This window comes from Rhagoletis pomonella, unplaced genomic scaffold (genome assembly GCF_013731165.1).
Source record: "Rhagoletis pomonella isolate Grant_MI unplaced genomic scaffold, Rhpom_1.0 Rhpom_scaffold_00005, whole genome shotgun sequence".
Lineage (NCBI taxonomy): Eukaryota > Metazoa > Arthropoda > Insecta > Diptera > Tephritidae > Rhagoletis > Rhagoletis pomonella.
The window spans coordinates 48,188,814-48,213,080 of NW_023458559.1; the positions used below are offsets into that span (position 1 = coordinate 48,188,814).

Consider the following 24,267-nt stretch of genomic DNA (forward strand, 5'->3'; position numbering starts at 1 on the left):
AAATACACTTATTCCGCTATAGATTCAGGGGTCATAACGCAATTTATGTCCACATTGGTATAAGAAAATTTATTCTGAAAAATCGTCGTTTTGATTAATTAAAAAAATAAATTAAAGAGTAGGAAAAGTAAAGGCCGCCGAAGGCCGTTATAAAACCACTTGCATATTATTCTTTACACCTTCGCAAATGCAGAGGGTAAGTTCGATAACCAAGTCTAACCAATTGGCTTAGATATTTAGATTTTAGTGACGGTATGTCAAATCTCAAAATTCAAAAGTAATTATTAACAGGACTGTATCTGAATATAAATATAAGATCAGTGGCGGATCCACGGGGGAGAGGGGGGGGAGGGAGGGGTTGTGTGTTAAAACAGAAAAATACTTGGAGTTATAAAACCTTTGGTTATGTAAGAGTTAAAAAAAATAGTACCTCGCGAATTTTCTGCTTTCTGAAATTAAAAAATTATACAACAGGCATGCAAATCTTTAAGCGCTGTTATAAAATTTTTTCTGAAATTTATTTGTGTTCCTTGCTGTGATCTTAAATTTTAGTCATGGTAAATAAAATCTTAAGAAGTGAGTTGTTTGACATTTGGTGTTGCTGAAACTTCTAAAAGACAACAAGGTGTCCGTGATTATGTGATTAGTAAATTGAAAGAAATATATGATGAAAATGCTCGTTCCGAAGTAAATAAAGTAAATTAAGTAAATGACTTAAGATTCGTAATCAGCAACCCAGAAAATCCCCTGATACCCAGTTACATAGAAATCTACCGATTTTTTTAAATTTTCGTCCGCCATATTGGATCCGCCATTTTGAATTTTTGGTAAATCACTTTAGATATGTAATCAGCGACCCAGAAAACCCCCAGATACCCAGTTTCATAGAAATCTACCGATTTTTTTTTTAATTTTCGTCCGCCATATTGGATCCGCCTTTTTGAATTTTTGATAAGTGACTTCAGATTCGTAATCAGCGACTCAAAAATCTCCTAGGTAAGAAGTGGTGTAAAGATCCATCAACGAGTATTTGTTTAAATAGTTTCGTCCAGCTAGATTTGCGATCCGAACCACTGTGCAAGGGTGCCGCGGTGGGGATCCCTGCTGAAGAGGACCGTATTTACTATTTGAAAATCCTGTTATGAGAATTACTTTAAAACAAATTTTTTGTAGATAAGCTTCTCTGGATCTACATTAAACATTATTCGAACTGCTGTTGCCATTTTAATATTTTTATTGTAAAATAAATTTTAAACTTTCCAAAACTGAAACTTTTTTTTTAATCAATTTTATTAAAATTTCTTCTTATACGAGTATTACAATATGCAAGTAAGTACAAACATACATGAATACGCAGCGAATTATTATTTTATTTTTATAAATTTTTTTTCTATTGTAATAAATTCATATTACAAATTCATAGGTCAAATACATAGATATCAACGATTTAGTTCTAAGTTTTACAATTTTTGTTACTTTTGAAAACCATTTGCAATGCATGGAAAATCGGGCTCAATAGGGTTCTTAATTATTTTCATAGAACATTGCATGTTATAAACAACACTGACTGGAACATTCGAACATTGACATTAATGCAGGCAATGCCAAGTACGCTTATTCACATACATATGTGTGAATTTATTTGAATGCGATGTAAACTTTGTTTCTGCGCGAAAATCGAACGCGAGCTTATAAAGAAAACTTTTATTAAGCATGTATTGAAAAGTAATCTTGGCATGTGCAATAAAACGTATACGCTGCGGATATGCAAAGAAATGCAATCGCATGGCGGAAAACGAAAGACTTTTGAAACGAACCCGCTGTTGCTACATTTGGCAACATTGGTTGCATTAATGGCAAACGCTTTTTTTCATCTTCAAATACTAAATGGTATACATACATATGTTTGTATCAATTTTAGTTGAGTAACATACTTATTACCTGCTGCCAGATGTACGTATTATCTGCCTTTTTTACAAACGAATTTGGCGATGGACACTTGAAAAATTGTATTGCTGCATTATTAGGTACATAATTTCTTATAAATATCAAACTGGTTTGTTGCAGACTTTTTTTATTACTCAAAAATACATACTGTGCCGGCCACTTGAAATATATTTTATATAATAACTAAACAAATTCGCATCAAAATTTTGTTGGCCATTTTCTTTTCAAATTTAATGGCCTACTAAACTGCATATTCAAATAAGTTCTGATTTTTTTTAAGCTTGAAGTTTTTATTAAAATTTGTTGAGTTATTAAACATTTTTACTATGTTTGAAAATCGGATTCAAATGGGGTTTTTTATTTTTGTTATGGAATACGCTCTATTAAAAAAAAAATTAGTAACAGTAAATAAACAAAATAGTAAATAACCAAATAATAAAATAAACAAAAGGAAAGCTGTCAATACTGAGGACGCGCTAAAGTGGCAGACACTGTATGTTAAAAAATCCCCAAACAATTTTCTTGTTTATATAGTACATATGTATGCGTATGCAGGTGTATGTTTTTAGCATTATTTATAAAATTTGCTTTTGCTTTTATTGCAGTTTGCCGCAGGACTTCCTTTAAAAATATTGATTATTTTTAATATTTTTTTCAAGTTTTAATGACCACACTGTTTTAAATTTTTCTGTTACACTTACAACCGTTTGTTAAATTTAATTTGTATCGCTTTGAATCATTATTATTTTTCTTTATTCGAACGAGAATGTTTGCTATTCGTCGCAAATACATTTTTTCGTACACAAAACTTATTTTTTTTTGGTTTTTCCTTATTTTTTCTTTAAGTTTTGTTCTTTTTGCGTTAATCATAAAGCAATCATATTTTTTTGATTAACATTTCTTAACTTTTACATTCAATTTTAAATTTTATTCTTTTTTTTGCTTTTTTGAATACAATTTTATAACATTTTTTACTTTTTTCTTTTTCATTTATGTATTTATTTTTATCGCTACTTGTTTTATGCACAGCCTTCATTTTCGTTCTACTTAAATCATTCACCTGAATTATTTGTACACATCAACTTCTTTTTTCATCAAACCATGTCGCATAAAATTTTAAATTTTCATAAGACTAAACATTGATTAAGTAACTCGGGTACTTTCTCAACGATTACGTTTTGTTTTCTGCTAGATGCTAGACATTTAGTTTGTACAATTTATGATACGGGTTTTCTTATTTATTTAAAAATACAAACCTAAACTGCGGGTTCCATCAGCAATTCAAGTGGAAAATGATCGTTTCTATTCGGTAAGTTTTCATACTAAATTCAAATAAAAAAATATTTTCATTTAAGACTGCTTTCGCAAAACCAAGGCGAATACATATAAGGTGGTGTTGCTAGAACAGCTGCTTGCCCCACGTCTCCACCTTCTACTAAATGTGTGAAGGTGGAGACGTGGGGTTAAATTCGCCTCGGTACACAGATGTAAACATTTATTATGAGTGAGTGCGAAAGTGAGAGTGTTGGAATTTTATTTCCCTCTTCCTTTCGAGCGAGGAATATTTAAAATTTGACATTTGTGTACTGAAAGCAAAAACGAAATGCATGTAAGTTTTTCTTTTTTGTACTACCGCTACCACTTTATATGAATTCGCCTTGCGTAAAACTGGCCAAAACATTCGCATGCTTATGCCGCATTTCAACTGTGTCTTATGCCGGATTTGCACTTGACATTGCATGACAGAAATTTTAATGACAATGTAAGGCAATAACAAATGCATACCTGGTGTCATTAGGTTCATTAGGTAAGCATTGGGTGCATGCAAATTTTTATTCGTTATGTTTATTTTCCATGGCATTTTTTGAGTGACCCAATGGTTTTTTGTAATCTAAATATTTAGTGGAATTCCGGTATTAAAAAATTGCATGGGTGGCAATAGTTTACTGTTATTTATACTTCTTTTGATGAAGCGAAAATATTTTTTTTCTTCTTTAATATTTCTGGAATGCTGATCGCTCCACCAAATCAAGTGAAATATTTAGTTAAATAAAGCCAAATAAAATTAAAAATTTCACCAACATTGAGATACTGTTTCTGCTAAAGAGAGCGCAACGTCTCTGAGTCTTGTGGATTTAAATCACCCAATAATGTTTCAAAAACGAAGAAAATTTAACTAAGAGCGACGTAAAATTAGCCAACTAACTAACTAACAACAGATCTTAAGGTTGCAGTGTTTTATCCCCAACAACAATAATAATAACTAACATACATTCTTAAGACCAAAATAAACACAATTACATAAACAAGTAATTTTTAAGCAGAAAACACAACCGACTTCAACGCTCATATAAAAATTTAGGAGTGCCGTTAATTTCTGCATGATCCAATAATCGGAATTAAACCAAATTAGTAAAAGAACACCCTTCCAATAAAAAAAAGGATTATCGAAAACAGTGCACGTGGCTTAAAGTTATCTGGTATCTTTTGAGGCCGGTTAATAAGAATTAAAAAGGTACATACCACGTAAGCGTAGGAATCAAAAACAAAAACCTTACGAAAATTTTTTTCCAGCCGATTTACGATGGAACTTTTTGAATATATCATAAAACGGCGGTGTTTGATTTATTTTAAGCTGGGACAAGGTGTTTAGATAGTAGACGCAAAAGACTTTATCCTATTAAATGGCAATGCAAAATTTCTGTGACTCGTAGAAATACATAAAAGTTGATTTCGGACCATGGCACTGCTTGACTGCTCAACATAGTTCTAAAGAAGCTTATACCAGTGGCACAAGTTAAGAGCTCTATTTGACCAACACTGGTTTATTTAAGTTACAACTTAAAGTCTAACTATAATCCAAATTGACTACTGAAGCCAAGTTGCTAGAGGTATGTACTACCACTCCGCAGAACCTGGATACCGTACCTGGTCAAAGCAACATCCAAACCAAGCAAAATTTGTGTTGAACAGCGGTTGCCCCTCGACAAGCAATGACAAACCTTCGAGGGCATTGCTGCTTCTCATAAGGCCATTTGCCGTTCGGAGGCGGCGTAAAATTGTTGGTCCCTTCACTATACAAATTACAGGAGAAGATCGGCCAAAGACTTAGCAAGAGTGTACGCGCCAAAAATTTTGTTTGTTGCAATCCTTAAATCATTTGCTTTGGTCCTCAAAAAAAAAACCCAACTCTTCCACGCTCATGATTCGCCTTCATCTTGAGTTTTCTTGTATTAAAACCTATATAGGGGTTTTAATAAAAGGATCAGTCCAGCGCCTTCGTCCTGACCTGCGGGCTGTGTTTGAGCCCCAGCCCCTAAACTTATTATGGTCATATTACACTATGTTATATACATTGAATTTAACTTTGCAAACAGGTGGTAACCCTATTCAAATTATTTTCAAACATAATCTTTGTTAAATATTCTTCGTGCGACATCCTAATTGTGATACATATTTAAATTAACTAATTCCCTTAATTCAAGTTGAATTTAAGTTGAAAACAGGTGGCAACCCTATTCAAAATATTTTCAAGCCACAACCTTTTTCCATAGAATGAGTGTAAGTTAATATAATTTATAAACGCAGTCCGTGTTCCGTTTGTCAACGTGTGTGGGGAGGTCAATATCCGAAGCTAACGTATGCCCATGCATATGTAGTTCTTTCACTGGTTTTCGTGGGTCCCAACCCGACGCATGTATTGTATATAGTGAGCGGCTTGTTCCGAGACGGACACCCGTTTATACTCGAACATAAGAGACGCCACTGACTTCAAAGGCCCTTTAAATCAAATAAGTCGGGAGTGGCGCCCAGCTGGGACTTAAGACTTTAGAGGGGTGGGGTACCGCATTTTAAACAAATGTGGATCATATTGTACACGAACGGTGACGTAAGGGTCGGAGTTGTGTTCAGTCGCGCATTTTTAGCTGTGTACCCATCTAAACTGCTACGAAAACCTCACTCAAACTGTCCTTGTTTTACTGCCCATATTTTTTGCACACTTTTTTAAACAATCTTTCGCCATTTTTTATACTGAAGTTCCACTGGTAATTCTATGACAAAGTCGCGGCATTACGTTTATCGCTAAGTTCGGTTCTACAATGCATTTTTAAAATATCACATTTTTCTGTTATAGCAATGCCTGCTGGAAATTGTTCATTACTTTAAAGGTTCGTTCCCAGTCGGCAAAATTAGAAGCGTTTCTAAGTAAATGCTTTCAGGCAGAACTTTTTAAAGAATATCTCTTTGTATGTTTCCAAACAAAGTAAACAATTGCAGTGGCAGTGCCGTAGTAGTGTTACCAGGTGACGTGGTGCAAAGTTATGCGGTAACATACATAAAAAAAAAAAAATTCCGACGAACTGATAACCTCCTCCTTTTTTGGAAGTCGGTTAAAAATGTACCGTTTACAGTTGGGTCGCAAGGTGGCAAATTTTGCAGCAAATGCGACATTTGCAACAACTTTGCGCTGTTTCAAGAATCCAACTATTAAAATAACAATAAATCGGTTGGGTGATGTATAAGGTCAATGAAGTGGGCATAATGCCAAATGACTTTATGGACATGTTCCTTATGTCACCCCACCCAAAATATATATGTATGCTCTTTGAAAAATGAATTTAGTGACTATTTCTATAAACGGATATTTTTCGTTGCCCAACTTTGTTATTTATTTACAGGTGTCCAGTAGAAACTCGGCATAAGAGAAACTGAATCAGAAGGAAAATTAGGAAAGAAAAAAATCAATTATTTATATATTTTCAGGGAACGGATTTTATTGGCGTTGCTTCTTTTCTGCGAGAGATAGAGTAGTGAAAATAACCACGCTTTCTTTAATTTTAATTTTACATATTTAATGTTGCATTTTTCTTGGAATTTGCCTTTTTTAACTTTAATTAAGTGATTAAAAGTTATATAAAATTTTTGAAATTTTTTTAATTTGTATTAAGAATAAATTAAAAATAATAAAAACTTAAAATAAAGCTGCGTAAGTGATATATAAATATTGTGGAAAATTCTTAGTATTATCTGCACTGTCCACTTTCGTTTGACGCCCATAGTTGCATACCTTGTTGAATTATACGATTTTTTTGGAACCTTAAAAAACTTTGAAGAAAACTTTGAAATAAAATTCAGACGTCCCACACCGGGGCCGCCCCATAGAGGACGATGCTCAAAAGTACTTTTTAAAATTTTGAGGTACAGTAAAAACAAATTATACCAGCAGAGTCATAACAATGCATATTTATTGTATTTCAACTATAATTTCGCGCGTATATCGAGTTTCTCATGTGTGGCAAAAATAGTTCAAGTTTGTTGTTAGTGCCATATTTTCTTACCATTTTTACGATATTTCATGCCATTACCTGTCTATTTCGCCATTTTATTTTTGGGCATTTAGGACCTAACAATCCGTTCCCTGTTTACTATAAACAGTTTATAGCTTGCGACAGCCCTTTTCAGGGAACTGTGATACCGCCGTTACATGCAATATTTGTTGGCACATGACAGTAGCAAGCATTTCACTGCAATGGAAGGAAAACTAATACATTTTATATAAACTAGTCTATGTTCGTTATTATTTACTCATACATTCCTAATATGCCCAATATCTATAAGATGTTTGAATTCTTTCTGCATTTCAAGATGTACAAATCTAACAGAAATAATCCTACAGCTAACTAATACTCATTAAAACATACGAACAGAATCCAAAGAAAGGCGAAATAATCATACCAAATAAAATCAAACAAATTTTGCAGTTACATTAGTTTGGCAAATAGTTTGCATTTTCTTTCAAAAAGAACTTTTTATTACTCAACAGTACTTAATATGTATATACATAAATGGTTTTCATTTGAATCGTTTTATCTATGTATGTATTAATTAATAAGTAATTAGTTCATAGCATTGTTTACATATTGAACTAAATTTATGTATCAATGTAAAAACTATGGTTTATTTCAATCTTTTCTTGTGCCATGACTTCATTGCATTCGGTTTGAACTGCTTATACATTAGGGTGGTCCTTAAAAATAACAGCATTTGAATTTTGTATGGGACACCCCATGTACGTAAAACAAAATAAAGGCATCTACGAATATTTTAAAATTTTAAACAAATTTTAAGAGACCGCTAGCAGAGTTTGAAAAGTTTTAATTTTTTTACTTCGCAAAAATTTGACAAAATGTGCACTTGAAATCTAATAAATTTGTCATATTATTCAAACTTATTCGTATAAATTCATAAAATCGCTGAGTTGAAGCTGTTCAAAGTGAAAATTTTGTCGAATTTTTGCGATTTAAAATACTTAAATGTTTTCGAACTCTGATAGCTACCCTTAATTTTTCTTTCGTGGCCGTTTTAATTTTGTACGTACCACAAAATAAAGGGGTGTCACAGGATGTTGGTATTTTAAAGACCACCCTAATATACATAGTAAACAAAAAATTACATATTACAATATGTAAATAAGTATGTCACTTTACATAAAGATGTAAGTGCTAATGTATGCATACATACATATTTGTTGGTATGTAGGATTATTGGTATGTGAACATATGAGTATGTATTTTTGTGTACATACAAATTTATATGTATGCCTGTATGCTTTTGTGCCTTATTTTAATTGAATGTTGCACTATATTGCATTAACTATGTATGTACTCACACGTATGCTTGTATATGCTTTGTTTGCGTAATAACTGCTTTTAATAACTAGAGTTAAGAGCTTGTTTTTTTTTAATACAATCATACATACATATATTGATTAGAACTTAGAATAATTCATGTATTGTACATTACTGGCTTATATGCATGTATGTAATATGTATGTTGGTTGTGGGATTTGTTGCAGTACATTTTATTAAAAAAGGTGTTCCTTTCATACATATTTGTTTGCTTTGCTTTTGGTACAGAGTTTTTTGTATTAAATTTCCTGCTTTGTTTTCACTTGTGTTTTGTATTTTTAACTTTTTTAACATTTATTTTTAATACATTTGCATAAATTTTTCGCGTACTTTTTAAATACCTAGTTAATTTTTCTTAATTAAAATCGTGCAATTATTAAAATAATTTTCCTTCTTAAAAGTCATATGGATTGTATACAAAAAGGAAGCAAATAAGTTTTAAGTTTAAATACAAAAAGATATTCCATATTTAGCCTAATTTTCATAAAAATAAAATTGTTTTAGCAAACAACAAATTTGTTATGTCACAGCTAGTACTTCAAATGACACTTTTATTTCCACTTAAAATAAAAAAAAAAAGTTATATTGGTTTTGTTGCTGCTTTTGTGATATATTCCTTATACCGCATATTTCGTTCGCATTTGTGCTACCTTTGTAGTTGTAGTTTGCTTTGTCACCACCACACCAGACCTGTAGGAAAAAAGTTTCGCGTGCCTATAAAACACACGCCGCCAACCAACCAACCGCCCACCAACCATCAAATCTCGCTCCCTCTTGCTCTCCATTCACATTTATACGCAATTTATCGCTCATCGGCGCTGGGCACCACTTCGACCACCGACACAGCCTCAGCCGTTGTTGTCGTCGAAGTGGACGAGGAGGTAGTCGAAGCTGGTGACACATTGTCGGCGTTGTGTGCCACTGGCGGCTCCACAATGCTCGGCGGCAGCACGAAACTTTTTCCCACAAGTTGATCTCATTTGAGTCCCGTATCGCTGGACGGCGTCCATCGATCGAATTCAATACCCGAATCGGGTGACACACCGGTTGCCGCTTTCGCCAGTTGCGCCATATAGCCGCCCGTCTGCATGCATTTACAGTCTGTTGCAATGCAATTGCAAGTGAATTTCGAACTTAAATCGCCGCCACAACGTCCAGCTGTTAGCGTATTAGCCAAACTCGTGTTGGCGGTGCAAGAGGGTATGCCGCTGCCACTACCGCCTCCGCCACTCTCATCCATCGCTGTGCACTCATTGTCACCGCTGCCGCTGCTGCTGCCTTCACCACTATTACTGGCCGGACGCAGTTTTCGCTCGAACGAATGCAACTGCTCCATGAAATGGAAATTGGGTGCCACATCGGGCTTGCGATCGCGCACTAACGTGAATGCGTCATTCAGGCTGAGTGTGCGCGTTTGCATTAGATAGGCGAGCGTCACTGTGACAGAGCGGGATACGCCGGCTAGGCAGTGCACTAGCACGGCGGCATTGTTGGAGCGCGCCTCCTCTGCAAAAGGCGAAGAAGGAAATTCGTTTTTACAAGTCCTTGTCAATTTAAGTCGGAGTTACTTACCTATAAATCGTATGGCGTCTGGAAAATGCATGGCCAGATCTTGGGAATAGTGATCAGTAATAGGAATTTGTAAATACTGTATATCGCCTGAAGACTCGAAGACATTGGGAAGATCCGGTGTGACGTTTAAAACATACTGGAAAGAAGGAAGAAAATGGCGGTTGTAAGCAAATAATTTTACCATTCAAAAGATCAAGAGATTTATTAGTTGGTGAAGTACTTTAATATCGCCTAAACTAAGGGGAAATCGAGAAATCTGACAGATAGGAAGATTAGATCTACAATTCCGCTCCATAGCCAGAGGGGGTAAAAAGTTCCATAATTCAACAACTTTAAAGTCAGTGGGACTCGACTAGTTGAGATACAAATGGGAATTTTCTAGGAATAATTAAAAACAGTACGCTTAGGTTTCTCCTCTTAAAATACTATGTTGGTATATATAGAAAATATGTTGCGACAGGGCGTTTTTGAATCGGCAGCTGAGATAGGGCATTTTTCAATCAAATCCTGAAATAGGGCGTTCTCGAAAAGTTTTCATTGCTAAAACCTTTGCTTGAAATATGCTGCAATGTCAGGCAACTTTACTTTCCGCCTGAGGTTCGCTTCCCTGCAGTAAGCCCCGGCACCCACTCCAGTTACCATTTTATAGCCTTCCATGAAAATGTATAGGGTGTCATTCTCTTGCGGCATCTCTCCTCCTCAATGGTTGTGCGAAGACTTCGTTCCCACTTAAAGCTGGGTGCCATGGAGTCCATACTACCTGTGCTTCACGCCCCAATTGAGCTGTGCCCAAAGTTTCTGAAATATAATTCCCCTATGGCCCTCAATCTATCTGAGAATAAGTCAATGGGCGGTAAACTGAGAATTTTTTCAAGAGCAGCAGTTGGAGTGGAGATCAGCTCTCCCTGAACCTTCTCCATTGGCCCGAGGTATGGGAACTTTTTTGCGGCATTCAACCACACCAAAGCGCCATAGAGCAGTATTGGATGTTGCTCGTCTTTTTCACCATTTCCTCAACATTGCGCTTCCACAGCAGCGTACTGTCCAAGACTACTCTCAAGTACTTTGAGCGTTCTTTAATTGACAGCTGAACCCTACTTAGCCTCGGGGGTCTCCACACTGGGACCGTATATTTTATTGTAAAGAACTAAGGGCGCTGTTCATTACATTACTGATAGTGTCTACGTACTTCCCTGTTACTACAACTTGAGACATTATTTAAAGCATATTATTTCCATTTTAGAGCCTTCTCGATGTGTTGTACTAATGAGTGTAGTGCAGCCTCCGTGATATTGCCCTTAGTGTACGCATTTTGGGTGTGGGCCAAGATGCCTGGCGGCAGAATGTCACGGATGTGAGTGTCAAGATTTTTTTTCGAATATTTTTAGGAAGAATGAGGTCAGACTTATAGGCCCGTATTTCTTAGAGAAAACTAGGTTGATCTTGCCTGCCTTGGGTATAAATACAGCCCTCGCTTGCCTCCACAGATATGTGCCGGTAACATATCTCAGCCTCAAACAGTACAAAAATATCGCATTCAGCTATGGCACTATAAGGTGCATAACCTTCTGGAGCAATACTGGAATTATTCCGTCTACTCTCGGGGATTTGCAGTGCTCAAATCTGTTGATTGTCCATTTTACTTTGGAAAAAGTTCTGACGTTTGGCGGGATGCTACTCGCTATACCTCCCCCACTATCGAGGTCTGTCAAGTCCATGCATCCCGGAAAGTGGGTTTTGATCAAGTCTCCTAGCGACTTTTTGCTTGAATTGGTCCATTCGCCGCAACTCTAACGTATAGAGCTAGATGCGCTTGGAATCTTGGTTAAAAGTTTCCTAAGCCTGCCCACCTAGTTTGTTTCCTCTCTAAGTTCTCACAGAAGTCCTTCCATGATTTGTTCTTTGCCTTCCGTACTTTTTTTTGTTATATAATTTAAGTAAGTCTTAATCGTATCGATTAATCGTAAAGAGAGTTAGTTAAGAACGTTCCCGGACGTGGGTCTAATTTTAAGGAGCAAACAAGCAGTATAAAATGGTTTCCTTGGCATTCTTTGTGGCATACATTTTGCGTCAAAGCCACAAAGTTTTATCTGGTATGGTCTTAAGCTTCGGGCACTTCTAAGGCAGACTTAGAGCTATAAAACAAATCTATAAATACTTGATACATTTTAGCAGCTAAAAATGTAAGTTTTTCTTGCAATCGCAAAATGCATGCACACTTTTTCTTACCTTTATATTGTACTTTTGTAATGCGCGTGAATCACAACTATGCGATTCATTGCCAAGAAATAAGCCTGGAATGATCTCCACAGGTGCCTCATTGATATTGTGATGTGTTGTACTTTCACAGTCGGAAGATTCAGCGGAACTACTGCAGGCGGAATCTGAATGTGGCGTTGATATCCGCAAAGATCTGTGTTGCAAACGAAGTGAAAAAAAACGCAATAAAATGTCAGTTTTCCATTAAAACAAATAGTAATTTGAGCGCAAGATTTACAGAAAAACAAAGAAAAACTAACCTAAGTCCCATCAGTTGATCGGCCTGTGTGCTGTGACTAGATTCCATTTCTTTATTTTGTGCGCTATCATCCTCACACCATTCGGGGAATGCTTGACGGAAACTTGAGAAACCATCTGAAATGACAGTGAAATAAGAAATTGCAAGTTAAACACACACTTTAATTTATTAATTTTTATCTTTAAGTATTTAAGTGCATTCAATTACAAGTTCTAACCGACTAAAATTTCGCTTAATTAATAACTAGAGCCAAATATTTATGAAAGTCGCAATTATTATTTGGAATGCATAGTTCCTGCATTGTAATCATCATAAGTGTTAAATAAGACTAATTTGTTGTGGGCCGAAAAAGTTTTTGTGTGCTATTTAATTAATAAAGTGAATAAGTGGCGTTGACGTCATTTTCTGTGTATTCCATTCAACCCACTGACCTTTTGAGTTTTCTATATTTGCATTTCCGCCAACGAATAACCGGCATTCAAGACACCCACAAACGTAAAACAATGCTCCCACATGCTACAGTTCAACAGAAATTTTTACGAATATTTACGATTATAAGTGAGTTGGCATGTACATAAGCTATGGCTACCCAGCCAGCAAATAGAGCTGGAATTACAATTGGGCTGCAAGCTACAACTTCCTTAACATATCAGCAAGTAATTGGTTGTCAGGCATCTTTGGTTCCGGTAAGGTAAAATTAAATACTTTAACCCGCGTGAAGAGGTGTTTTATGTGCTGGGTTTTTATAAAAACATTAGAAAATTGTTATGAACCCAAATACGAACAGGAACAGGAATAGGGACAGAAATACGATTGTGAATACGAATTTGAATGCAAAAATGGTAGAATCTTTTAGATACCTTAAATACGTAAAAAAAAAGAATGGAATTGAAAATTGAAAGATTGTATATCGATGAAAAAATCAATGATGTGGAAAATATCTAACTATCTATCTAAAACAAGGAAGTGGAGCTTCGGCTGAGTGACCATTTCGTGTGGGTACGGAGTGCGGTGTTAAAACAAGTGCGAAAGCAGAGCAGCATTTAAAAAAAATGTAAAAGTAATTTAAATGCAAATATTTATACCGTCAAAAGGCTTTTATAGGGGTTCCAAAAACGGTCGCTGGGTGCGCTATGATGCAAAAAAACATGGAAGGAACATGAGGGAATAGTGCCAATAATGTTTCTCAACAATGTTCCTTCATTTTTTTTTTTGCAACCAGCGACCGTTTTTGGGAAAAATGAATGGCAAAAATGAATCGCGGATTAATAATAATAATAATAATAATAATAGATTGTGCGCCTTGATGTTGTCAAACAAAGCGGGGAGACCGACAGTTTTACGCCGACTCCGAACGGCTATTGTATTTTTATGGGAAGCTGTTTTTCATGGCAGAAATGCACTCGGAGGTTTGCCATTGCCTGCCGAGGGACGACCGCTGTTAAGAAAAAACCTTTTTTCTAGATTTTTTTTGCGATGTTGCTTTGACCAGGGCTTGAACCCAGGTGCTGCGGAGTAGAAGCGCGCACTGCTTACCACTACACCACCAGTTTTGTAAGCACTATCAATAGTTTTCACTCATAAATACATTATTGAGTAACATCCATATTTCAGAGCGCGGATGCGGCATGAAGCCAAAAATCGTTGATAAACTGTTGTTCCTTATAGACATATTTTAGTAATTCTGATCTCATTTTCAATAAAAGTTGTTATGTTTTATTTTTGGACTTTTTTAATCAAAACTATCGATAGTCTCGACATTTTCGATAGTATCGATACTATCGATGGTTATGGCTATCGACAATCGAAACTATCGATGGCCGTGGGCAGTAGTTTCCCAGCTCTACATGTCTGTCGTCTGTCCGTGTATACGATAACTCGAGAAAAAATTGAGATATGTCAACGAAATTTGGTAAGTAGGTTGCCTTTTTTCCAAGGACAGTTAGGATTGAAAATGGGCAAAATCGGACAATAACCTCCCATATAACGGTATTTTCTAAATATGCAAAAACTATTTATTATTATTATGAAATTTTTGGAAAATGGTTGTGGCCCCGCCCACTTATGATGCGATGCTCTATCTCTGAAGTCCCTTTACCAATCCCTACCAAACTCGGCACGTTAATCAACCTTGGATCAAAAAAGCGATATGCTGAAAATTTTGGAAATCGGACTTAAGTTACCGCCAAAGTTTCGCCGGAACTTATACTTCTTTACCTGTTTTTGTATATATAACTCTTGTAAAGTAAAAATTTAAAATTTTTTTATAGGTGGCATACACCATGCGTCTGACTGGCGAGTCGGTTTGGAAGTGTTTGTGAAACTAAATATGTATCATTTACACCGACATGACTCTTGGTATGACTCTGAATGATTCAATTGTGTGTAGTCGAAGGCGAGTCAACACGTACACAAATGACTCGCGAGTCAGACGCACCGTGTATGCCGCATATTAGCTTCTTAAACTTCAATTATTTGACAATGGCTGCGTTTCTTTATACATTCCGGATAATCCCATTTCACAGCCGGAATAAACAGAATGCGTTTGAAATATACGTCAACATATCAACAGGAACGTTCTAAAGAATAAATAAACAAAAAAGCTTATTCCAAACGTTCGGAATGAATAAAGAAATGCAGCCAATATGTATATACATATGTAAATATGTATGTATGTGTGTCACTTGTGTTCCACACCCACATTTTAAAAGCTCAGTTAGTCTAGACTTTTAATTTCCGTAACTTAACTTAACTTAATATTTTGGCCAATCTGTTATATGAGACAATGTGTAAGCGGTTAGTTAAAACTTAACTTACCGTAAGCAACTTAAGAACCTATAGATTTTAGGCCTTACGGAAATTGAGAGCAGTGAGAGAATCAGGCTTGCCAGATTTTCGTTTTTGCATTTCTCAAATACAAATGAACGTAAACACATTTGTTTGCATGAATTTTTCGATATGGCATTTTAAGCGGCAAACTGTCAAAGAGCTAAGTCTAGAATAACGGAGCTTTAACTCCTTAGAAAAAAGCAGCTAAGTTCTGTTCAGTAAAAATACAGATCACTGCCGCTCAGACTCTGCGACCAAACGCTATTGCGCTGACATCATTTGCGTACGTTTAAGTAGAACCGGCAATCCGCACAAACGTCACGTAGTACATACTAACTACATATATACATACATACATACATATGTAGTATAATTTCATTGCATTTATGTGTGGCTCATGCTTTTGAGCTATTAGGATGCGCTTGTGTGCTGACCGTTTTGCTTTTTTGAAAACCGAATTTGAATGAAATCACGCCAACAATCCATGTCTGAATGTAGGCACGTATGCACTTGTCGAATAAATAAATAAAAAAAAACAAACAAACTGAAACTCGATGCTAAATTAGCGTAAATAGAATTACAAACAATTGTGAGGAGGCTACACATAACTTATTCATTGTTGTTATTTTTTTAATGTTTTTGAGTATTATTGTTTTTAATAATAAAGCGTGCAAAAAACGCGTTTGCTTTGAGGCATGAAGACGACCATTGATCAGCGAATGCATACATATATACATACATATATGTATGTATGTACATATATAGATTTAAACACGTAGATATGTTTATATGAGTAAGCGCGTATGTGCTCATGTACGAGCAAACTTTTAGATAATCGCTAACTCGCTCATTCGCACATTGAAAGTAATTTTAGCGGTAAAGCGGTTTGTTAGCACGCTAGCCAGTTAGTCGGTGGGTAATTTTTACATACATATGGCCGCCAACCACCCAGCTACTAGTATTTATTGCCGCCCGTTCAGCGGTCTCATTCACAAACTACCGCTCACGTTGTAGCGTGAAATTTGCAGTGGCGTTGTTTTGCATTGAAAACTTTTTTTTTGAACAGGTTGTATTCTATTGTTTTCATTCACCGATTTGATGTTGGAAATGCGTCATAGCCAGGTTTCATTGAATAAGTTTTCTTTTGCTAATGGCGTCACTAAAAGTAGCTATGTACGTCAGGGTGGTAAAAAAAAAATAAAAATAAATAAATTCCAAAAGAGCATGGAAATTAAGGAAACCTTTTTCTTTACCATTTAACCATGCCGCCGGGGCTTGGAAGCTTTCAACACAGTATTTCATATGGAGAAAATAAATTTTTTCGTAGAATTGGCATAAAATTGCTAAAAACAAATATTTTTTTGATCTAATGGAAATATTTCCTTTCAGAAATCTTCAAATAATAAAGTAATTATGCATATTTAACTTAAAAAATGTCGCTTTATCACATTTTATTGTACTAAAATTTATTGGGCTATAAAATTGCATTGCGTTTCATTGTATGCACTAAAACTTATTGGGTACTAAAATTTTTCTTTAAATTAAAAAAAATAAATAAATTTAATAAAACATTAAAAAAATATTAGTTTTTGGTGTGCATTTTTTCGTTTTAGCGGCACCCTATTATTGTTTTCAACCAGCTATTATTATGTAACGTTCATTAATAGGAAGACGAGAATCGATTTTCCTCAAAGTTGTTGCTTTCTATGCACTTTGCACTAAACAAGTTAATTTACCTAAACAAATAAATAATTTAAAAAGTAGTTGCTTAAACAACTTAAGAATTTAATTATCTTTCAATAAAAAAAAATTAAAATCCGTCTAAAATTGTAGGCCTCTTTGAAGAGTAAGTTTCGCGTTTGCATCACTTAACCCATTTCAAAAACAAAAAAACGGTCTCTTCGTGTAAAAACCTGTAAAACTGTCAAATAACAAAATTACTCTCTTAAAAGAGAGGAGCGAGAGCGAAACAGTAAAAGTCACCTGGAATGCGAAAAACCACTTTTCCTGTAACCACTTCCATTTTTTAACTTATGTAGGGTGTGTTTTTGTTTACAAATGCAACCCGCAAGTTTTGACTGAGAGAGAGTGCAAGTTACTCTCACAAAAGTGCTTTGACTTACAGGTTTTTTGGCACCTGGAACGTTTTCTTGTTAAAAAAAACCCTGCAAATCGTGAATATCTCTTTCTGCGTAGAGATTTTTTTGGGGCGATTTTATCCGGGAGACTTATGTTGTGCGGCATTTTGTCCGGGACATTTTTGTCGGGGAGATTTTTGTGCAGCAGATTTGGTCCGGGTGATTTTAGGCCGGGGGAATAAGTCCGATCACCGCCGTGAGCACCTGGAACGCAACTTTTATTTTCTATTTTCTATAATTCTGTGGGGTAACAGCAAGATAATTCAAAAAATTTGATTTTCCTGTGTATTTTTGTACCACCCTAATGCACATATCTATTGGCACATTTCAATTCACAATTACTGCTTCAGCGCAACGTTGGTGGCATCATCGCTGGCTTTGTAGTTTGTAGTTTTTTGGTGTTGTTGTATTTTATTTATTTTTTGCTATTCATAGGTTGTATGTATATTTTGCTTTCACTTCCGCTTGCACCGGAAGTTCGCGCCACCCACACAAATGTGTCCCATTGAGAATACAAATGAAGACATATATACATACTTGTACATATGTTTTTACAAGCGTATCATGTATTGGCGCTTATTTGTTTATCTGTTCAAAGAAATAGCAGAAGAACAGCTTTTTTATTTCAATTTCGCGATTTCTATATAAACAATTTACCCAACTAATACTTTCCTGCTGAATTGAGCAATTTTATTTATGTGCTTATAAAAATGTGTGCAAGTATTTTTCATGTTCGCTTAAGAAATTTCCTGGCTACTTAAATAAATAACTGTCGCTAAGCTCCCAGTTCCAGTGAATAAGTATGTATAAACAACATACCACATTTTCGCCGGAAATTACATCAGTCGGACACATTTTCCTTAACGGTATTATGACATACATAGTTATTGTTTTTGTGCATAGACCATAGATGTCCATACGGAAGTGTACTTACATATAGTACTATGGGAAAATATGACTGAAATTTCATATCTGAAATTCGAATCGACGCGACAAGTAAGTAATTTCGGCGTTTAAGGTTAGCCGAGCCATTTACAGTGCTGTGGCAAAGCTTTAAGCATTTTGGCTGTGAGCAGTACAAGACCTAGTCTTGCCTCCATTTGGCGCAACTTTTACGAATTCTGAAAGCGAATATTTCACATATCATAAGAATGTCAGCAGAGCACTGAAAACTTCCTCGGCTCATCTTATACGATTTTTGTAGGAACAGCTGTGAACCGAAATCATTTCGAGTGGATTTCTGCACTCGTCTTTATACCTGCGCTTGGTTTTGTTGAAAATATCCATGATTATCACCAACATAATCGGCTTCTCAAGATTATGTGTAAAGTGTGGACGAAGTAAATAGGAAGTCCAGAACAGCAATGAATTTAATGAACGGAGGACGATTCCACCAAGGCAGCTATTACCTTACCTCGATAAAACTGCTGAGAATTGTAGAACGTAGTAAAAGAAATAAGCCAGTAAAAGAAATAACCACTAGGTTTTGGACCCATTATTGTGAAAAAAATTAATTATGAACAAACAAGTAGATTATTTAAAAAGCAGGATTTTTTAATGACTGGATTATGATTCCCCACATTTTTGCAAAAGAAAAAATCTTAACCCTTGACGACCGATGGGTTTAAAGCGGTCAGTTTTTTATTTTGTGGGTTTATTGAAAAAGTTTAAATGCAGTTTTTTGTATTTTTTTTTAACTATTTATACAGTGGCTAATTTTGTAACATTTCGTCAAGTTCTAAAAGTTATTTTAAATTTTATTTTTAAGAAAAAAAAATAAATTAAAGGTTATGTCAGAAGCACGTACATTTCTCTCCACAAAAAATACCAGTTGTGGGTTTCAAAAGTACTTGCCCTTTTCTTTGTTTTCTGTATTTATGTAAACTTTTCGGAAATAGCTAAAAAAGTGAACCCAAAATCGATTCCAATATTTCACCCACAGACAACAAATTTGACCAACTGATACAAAAAAAAAGACGCCGTTACTCGGGCTGATTTTTTCTCTATCAAATACCAAGAACAAAAAGTTTATTTTTTAAGTACGAAAAACGAGTTTTTGCTACAAAAACTGATAAAAAATACCCATAGTCCCATGTAGAGACTGACTACGAAACTGAGACTACGAAATGGTTAAAGACGGTTAAATTTGCTTCTTGCAACAGCTCTTCCGCGACTTGTGGCGCATCACCCTATGTTTTCCTTGCCACACGCCTTTCCTTCGGAAGAGTAATTTCTAATATTCGCAGCTAAAACTCTCCTAGAAGTAGCTCTGGAGTCGATTGAACAAGTTCTGTTTGAGCTTAATAGGGAGAGCAAGAGCCAATGTTTGATTTCATATAAATGTTGTATATGAGTTTTACTACTATAGGACAATGCAAACATTAGTCCCAATCAGATATACGGTAAAAAATTTCGTATGCCCACGGAGAGATTTTTGTGTTGAACATTGGTGCCTAAAGGTATGTTGTAGAAAATCACACCGTGCTCACGACAAAGCTATGCAAGCGGCTAATGTCTTTTCTCGAAATCTCATCGGAGGTGAGAAAGAAGTGAGAACTAAGAAACTGATATCAGCTTGAGAAGCTGGTAAATTGAGTAGCAGATGTGGAGAAGGTTCAACCTCACCATCCTCCATACAGTTGCTATACATAGTAGGGGGTTGAGACAATTTTTAGTCTTAGCACATAAGCTTATAACGGATAATGACTAGTTAGAAATCCCACGAGTTGCTGCTTAGAACGTTGCCGGTCTACTTGCGGGCAGAAGGTTCAAGCCACCTTGCACTCCCAAGGTTTTCACTCATCCTTCGCTGAGCTGACTACAAACCCTCCCTGTGGGGAAAATCTCTAGTTCTGAACTGGGGCGCTTCTAGTACATTGCATGCAAAAAGTTGCCGAATTTAATATGGCGATGTCCTAGGAAGTGTTAGTTGTCCTCCGCTGCATCTCTTTTTCGATAGTTCCGAACTAGTTCTAAATTCGACAGATAAGATCTAGTTCGTTCTGTATTCCTTTTTCCATAGTTCTGAACCTGTTCTGAATTCGATACCTTACATGTACAGTAAACCCCGCTTAAGTACCTCATTTTTGGGGGTTTTGTTGTAGAATTAACCATATTAAAAAAAAAAAATGATCGAAAAATAAAATATTTAAAAATAGTTGCCCGTATTGTAAAAAATTCGCTGTACCTAAACTTTATTGACTGACTGTATACAAATTTTGAATTTATTTACAAGCAAATGTTTTTTTCTGGCTTTTGCCAATTAAATAAGTTCTCTGCTAGATGGTTATATATGTGTATATGTGTACATATATGGTATATGGGGAATGGAAATATCCCTTCTCCCTAGCAGTAAACGTTTTAGTGTAGGCAACAATGATATTTTTTAAATAAGGCAGATCGGAATATGCGCTCTATGGGAAGACAATACCTTTAATTATTGTACCATGCTTATGTAGGTGAATAGGTTCAGATGACTATGGTTTTAAATACTAAATACACCCCACCCAGTCCTTCCTTAAGCTTCGGTTCAGAATAAGCTTGAATATTCTTAGAGTTCCGAAATATGCCCATTCTGGGAAGTGAAACTGGTTTAGCATTGAGTTCAAGAGTAGTTGCGGTTCAAAGTGCCCAACTAATTCGCTCCAACAACCAAGAACACCATACAGTAAAACGGGTTTAATTATGGTTTCATAGAGTGAATAAACCACTTCGACGAGAAGTCCATCGCTCCTCTGCAACATTACATATAAGGCTACCGACCCCTTATTTACCCTTTCCACGGTGTTCGGCTCTCAGGGAACCCATATGCTTAGGTATGTATGTACTTCACGCTGCCCGAGAGCATTAAAGGAAAGAAATACTCCGGCAGGTTCTGCAATTTCACTTCCGAGTGAATTTGAGTCAGGTTCGCTTTGAATTCAAAGTGGCAGGGGTTGAAATTCACTCGGAAGTGAATTGCAGAACCTGCCCGATTATGAAAAGCTTAGCCTCATCTGACAATGCACTGCAAAATTTATATTATACTTAAGAATTCAACTAAAATATTGCGAACTAAAAGCACGCTCCCTTAATACAAATTGGAGTAGAAGATCAGTCAAAAAGCGAGTGTGACAAGAATGTGAAAACGTTAAAAAAATGTATCTATCATTTCTTTTGCATCATTCATTGATGAATTCAAATAACGGCCTTCAAGGTAGCGAAGCTGAAGCGATAAGGAATACGGTGACATAAAAGTAAAAAATAGCAACTTTATAAGAAAAATAAATACGAAAGCGAAAGAGGTGAAGAGAAAATATTATGGCAAATATGCGGAAGTTATTGAGCTTGAATGAGATGTTCAAACATTGTTACGCCGCAAAAAAAAAACACCTTTTGAAATGACAAACATGTAGTTCTCAACACTCGCTTATGAAATATGCGCTCCAAAGAAATAAACATTCTGTTAGGTGAAATACTCGTAATTTGAAAACAACGCGCGGCGCGTCGTGCGGCAGCATGGTAAAAACAAATTTTCGCTGCTTTGGAGACACGCAGTCACCAAACCGGATTTTGAGTTCAACGCCAACAAAATTATAATAGCCAGATAACGAAAAAAAGAATAAACATAAAAATATGTGCCATAAACGGCAAACAACAACACCTACGGAAGCAACAACAATAACAAAGAAAAAAAAATAGTGTATGAATAGCGAGAACCAGCGCAAAAAGAGAAAAACACACAAAAAACACTTAAGCCCACACAAAAAATAGCTACTGAATATCGCAGAAAGCGGTTGACTTGGCAATACTCTATTATATATGCATGTACATTGGGGTGCATCAATCTTCACGCAAAAAAAGTAACAATAATAAAACATCGCACCGATTTGAAAATACTTACAAAAATGTCAAGGTTTTGATTCTGTTAATAAAATTTTTTAACTTTTTTATGCAGACCTTTTAAGTTTAAACGCTTCTATAAACTGAGGTGATATTTTGGAAAATATATTTTTAAAAACCAGTTTTATTGAGGAAACATTTAATTTTTGGAGTTATTTTGAATTCGGTCCACCTCACGTAAATCTCAAAATATTTTCGTGGGTGTCTTAAAATATAATAAAATTTACAATTTCGGTAGAAAACCCGCAACTTTCTTTGGTGAGGCATACTAATACACGTACATACATATGTACGTATGCACATATATCTTTCAGTATGCATATTTTCACATCGGTGATTGCTCGTGACAACGTGTGGGGGTACTGTCAGCTTTATCATTATCTCACTGTATAAGTACATATGTACATACATACCCACATACATACATAAGTGCATAGCTAGTTGTGCTCTATTAAGCAGAATTGCATTTGAAGTGTAGCAAACTGCACGCCCCCCTGCCGCCTGTACGCATCCCACACTCTGATCCAACGATTTGTGACCCTATCGCGTCAGTAGCTTTGTTGAGCAGCTAAGCAGCTGAGATGAGAAAAGCTTGTTGTATCATTCAAAAAATTTCGAGTGCTGGCAAATTCAATTTGTTTCGCACTACAAACATATACATACTACATATGTACATACATACATATATACTACGTAGAAAGATATTTCTTCTCTCCTCTTGCCCCTTCTCATATTTCAATCCACAGCTTTTTAGTACTTGCAACCGAATTTTACTACAAATTTCTTTTAGGAAATGCAAAGCCTTCACAAAAATTTTTGTAAAAATGTATGCCTTTTTTTGTATTTTGTGCATGCCTCCATGTATGTACTACATATATACGAGTACAGGGCCGCAGCCGCGGCATATTAGTTATCTACCTACTAAAATGCAACAATTGGGAGGAAGTGAGTAGAGTATGCTTGCTTAGCGGTATTGTTGCGTGACATTTTTTTTTTTTGGCGTGTGTGTGATGGTGTGCACAAAACGAATAACGCTGATAAAAGCTATAATTTCATACAGACAGCGGAAACACTCACAATTCCAGAGTTTATTGTGTTGCGAGCGTAGGTAAATACATACTTAATGCTGATTGCCATGGGTTAATTTTTTATAAATTTACTTATTTAAAAATAATGGTACATAATAATATGTATGTAGTAGGGAAATACATATATAAAGCTTTGAAGCATCAAAAAATAATACCTTTTTGAACAAACTTTAATTAAAAATTGTTTCAGTTGAATAACTCAGTCAGTTTTCAATAGATTTTTTAAACTAAGCATAATTTTTGAAACAATTCAAGACTAGTATGCCTGCTTTAAAAAATAGTGCTTAGAAATCGAAAAAATTTAAAAGTTGCGAAAAATTAAAAAAAAGTATTCTTTGTGCAAAAATACACATATCTGTTAAATTTTATAAATTGACAAATACACCATTGGAAAGGTCTAAGTTCTTCTTGCTTAAACCCGCGATAAACTGAAGATCGGTTGATAGCCAACTAAATTACTGGCCTCTAAGTGCGCAAATTAACACCCCGTTTTTTTTTAACCGAAGTTCGAGATTTTGGCAAATTTCATGTTTCGATTTTTGTTTTACTCCACAATAGCTACAAGCAATATGACATCTTCTTCTTCTTATTTGACGGTTTGGCAT

General features: G+C 35.5%; 1 protein-coding gene across 2 annotated transcripts in view; it reads right to left on the reverse strand.

The window, feature by feature from the left end:
* Positions 1-8,943: 8,943 nt before the first annotated feature.
* LOC118739087 (dual specificity protein phosphatase Mpk3-like) overlaps positions 8,944-24,267 on the reverse strand; it is a 228,948-nt gene continuing 213,624 nt past the window's right edge. For both annotated transcript variants that reach the window (XM_036470213.1, XM_036470212.1), the window contains exons 2-5: positions 12,728-12,842; positions 12,438-12,621; positions 10,209-10,344; positions 8,944-10,142 (exon numbers count right to left, since the gene is read on the reverse strand). In XM_036470213.1, the coding sequence (XP_036326106.1) occupies positions 9,613-10,142; positions 10,209-10,344; positions 12,438-12,621; positions 12,728-12,842 (965 nt within the window). In that variant the 3' untranslated portion in view covers positions 8,944-9,612. The remainder of the gene's footprint in view (positions 10,143-10,208; positions 10,345-12,437; positions 12,622-12,727; positions 12,843-24,267) is intronic.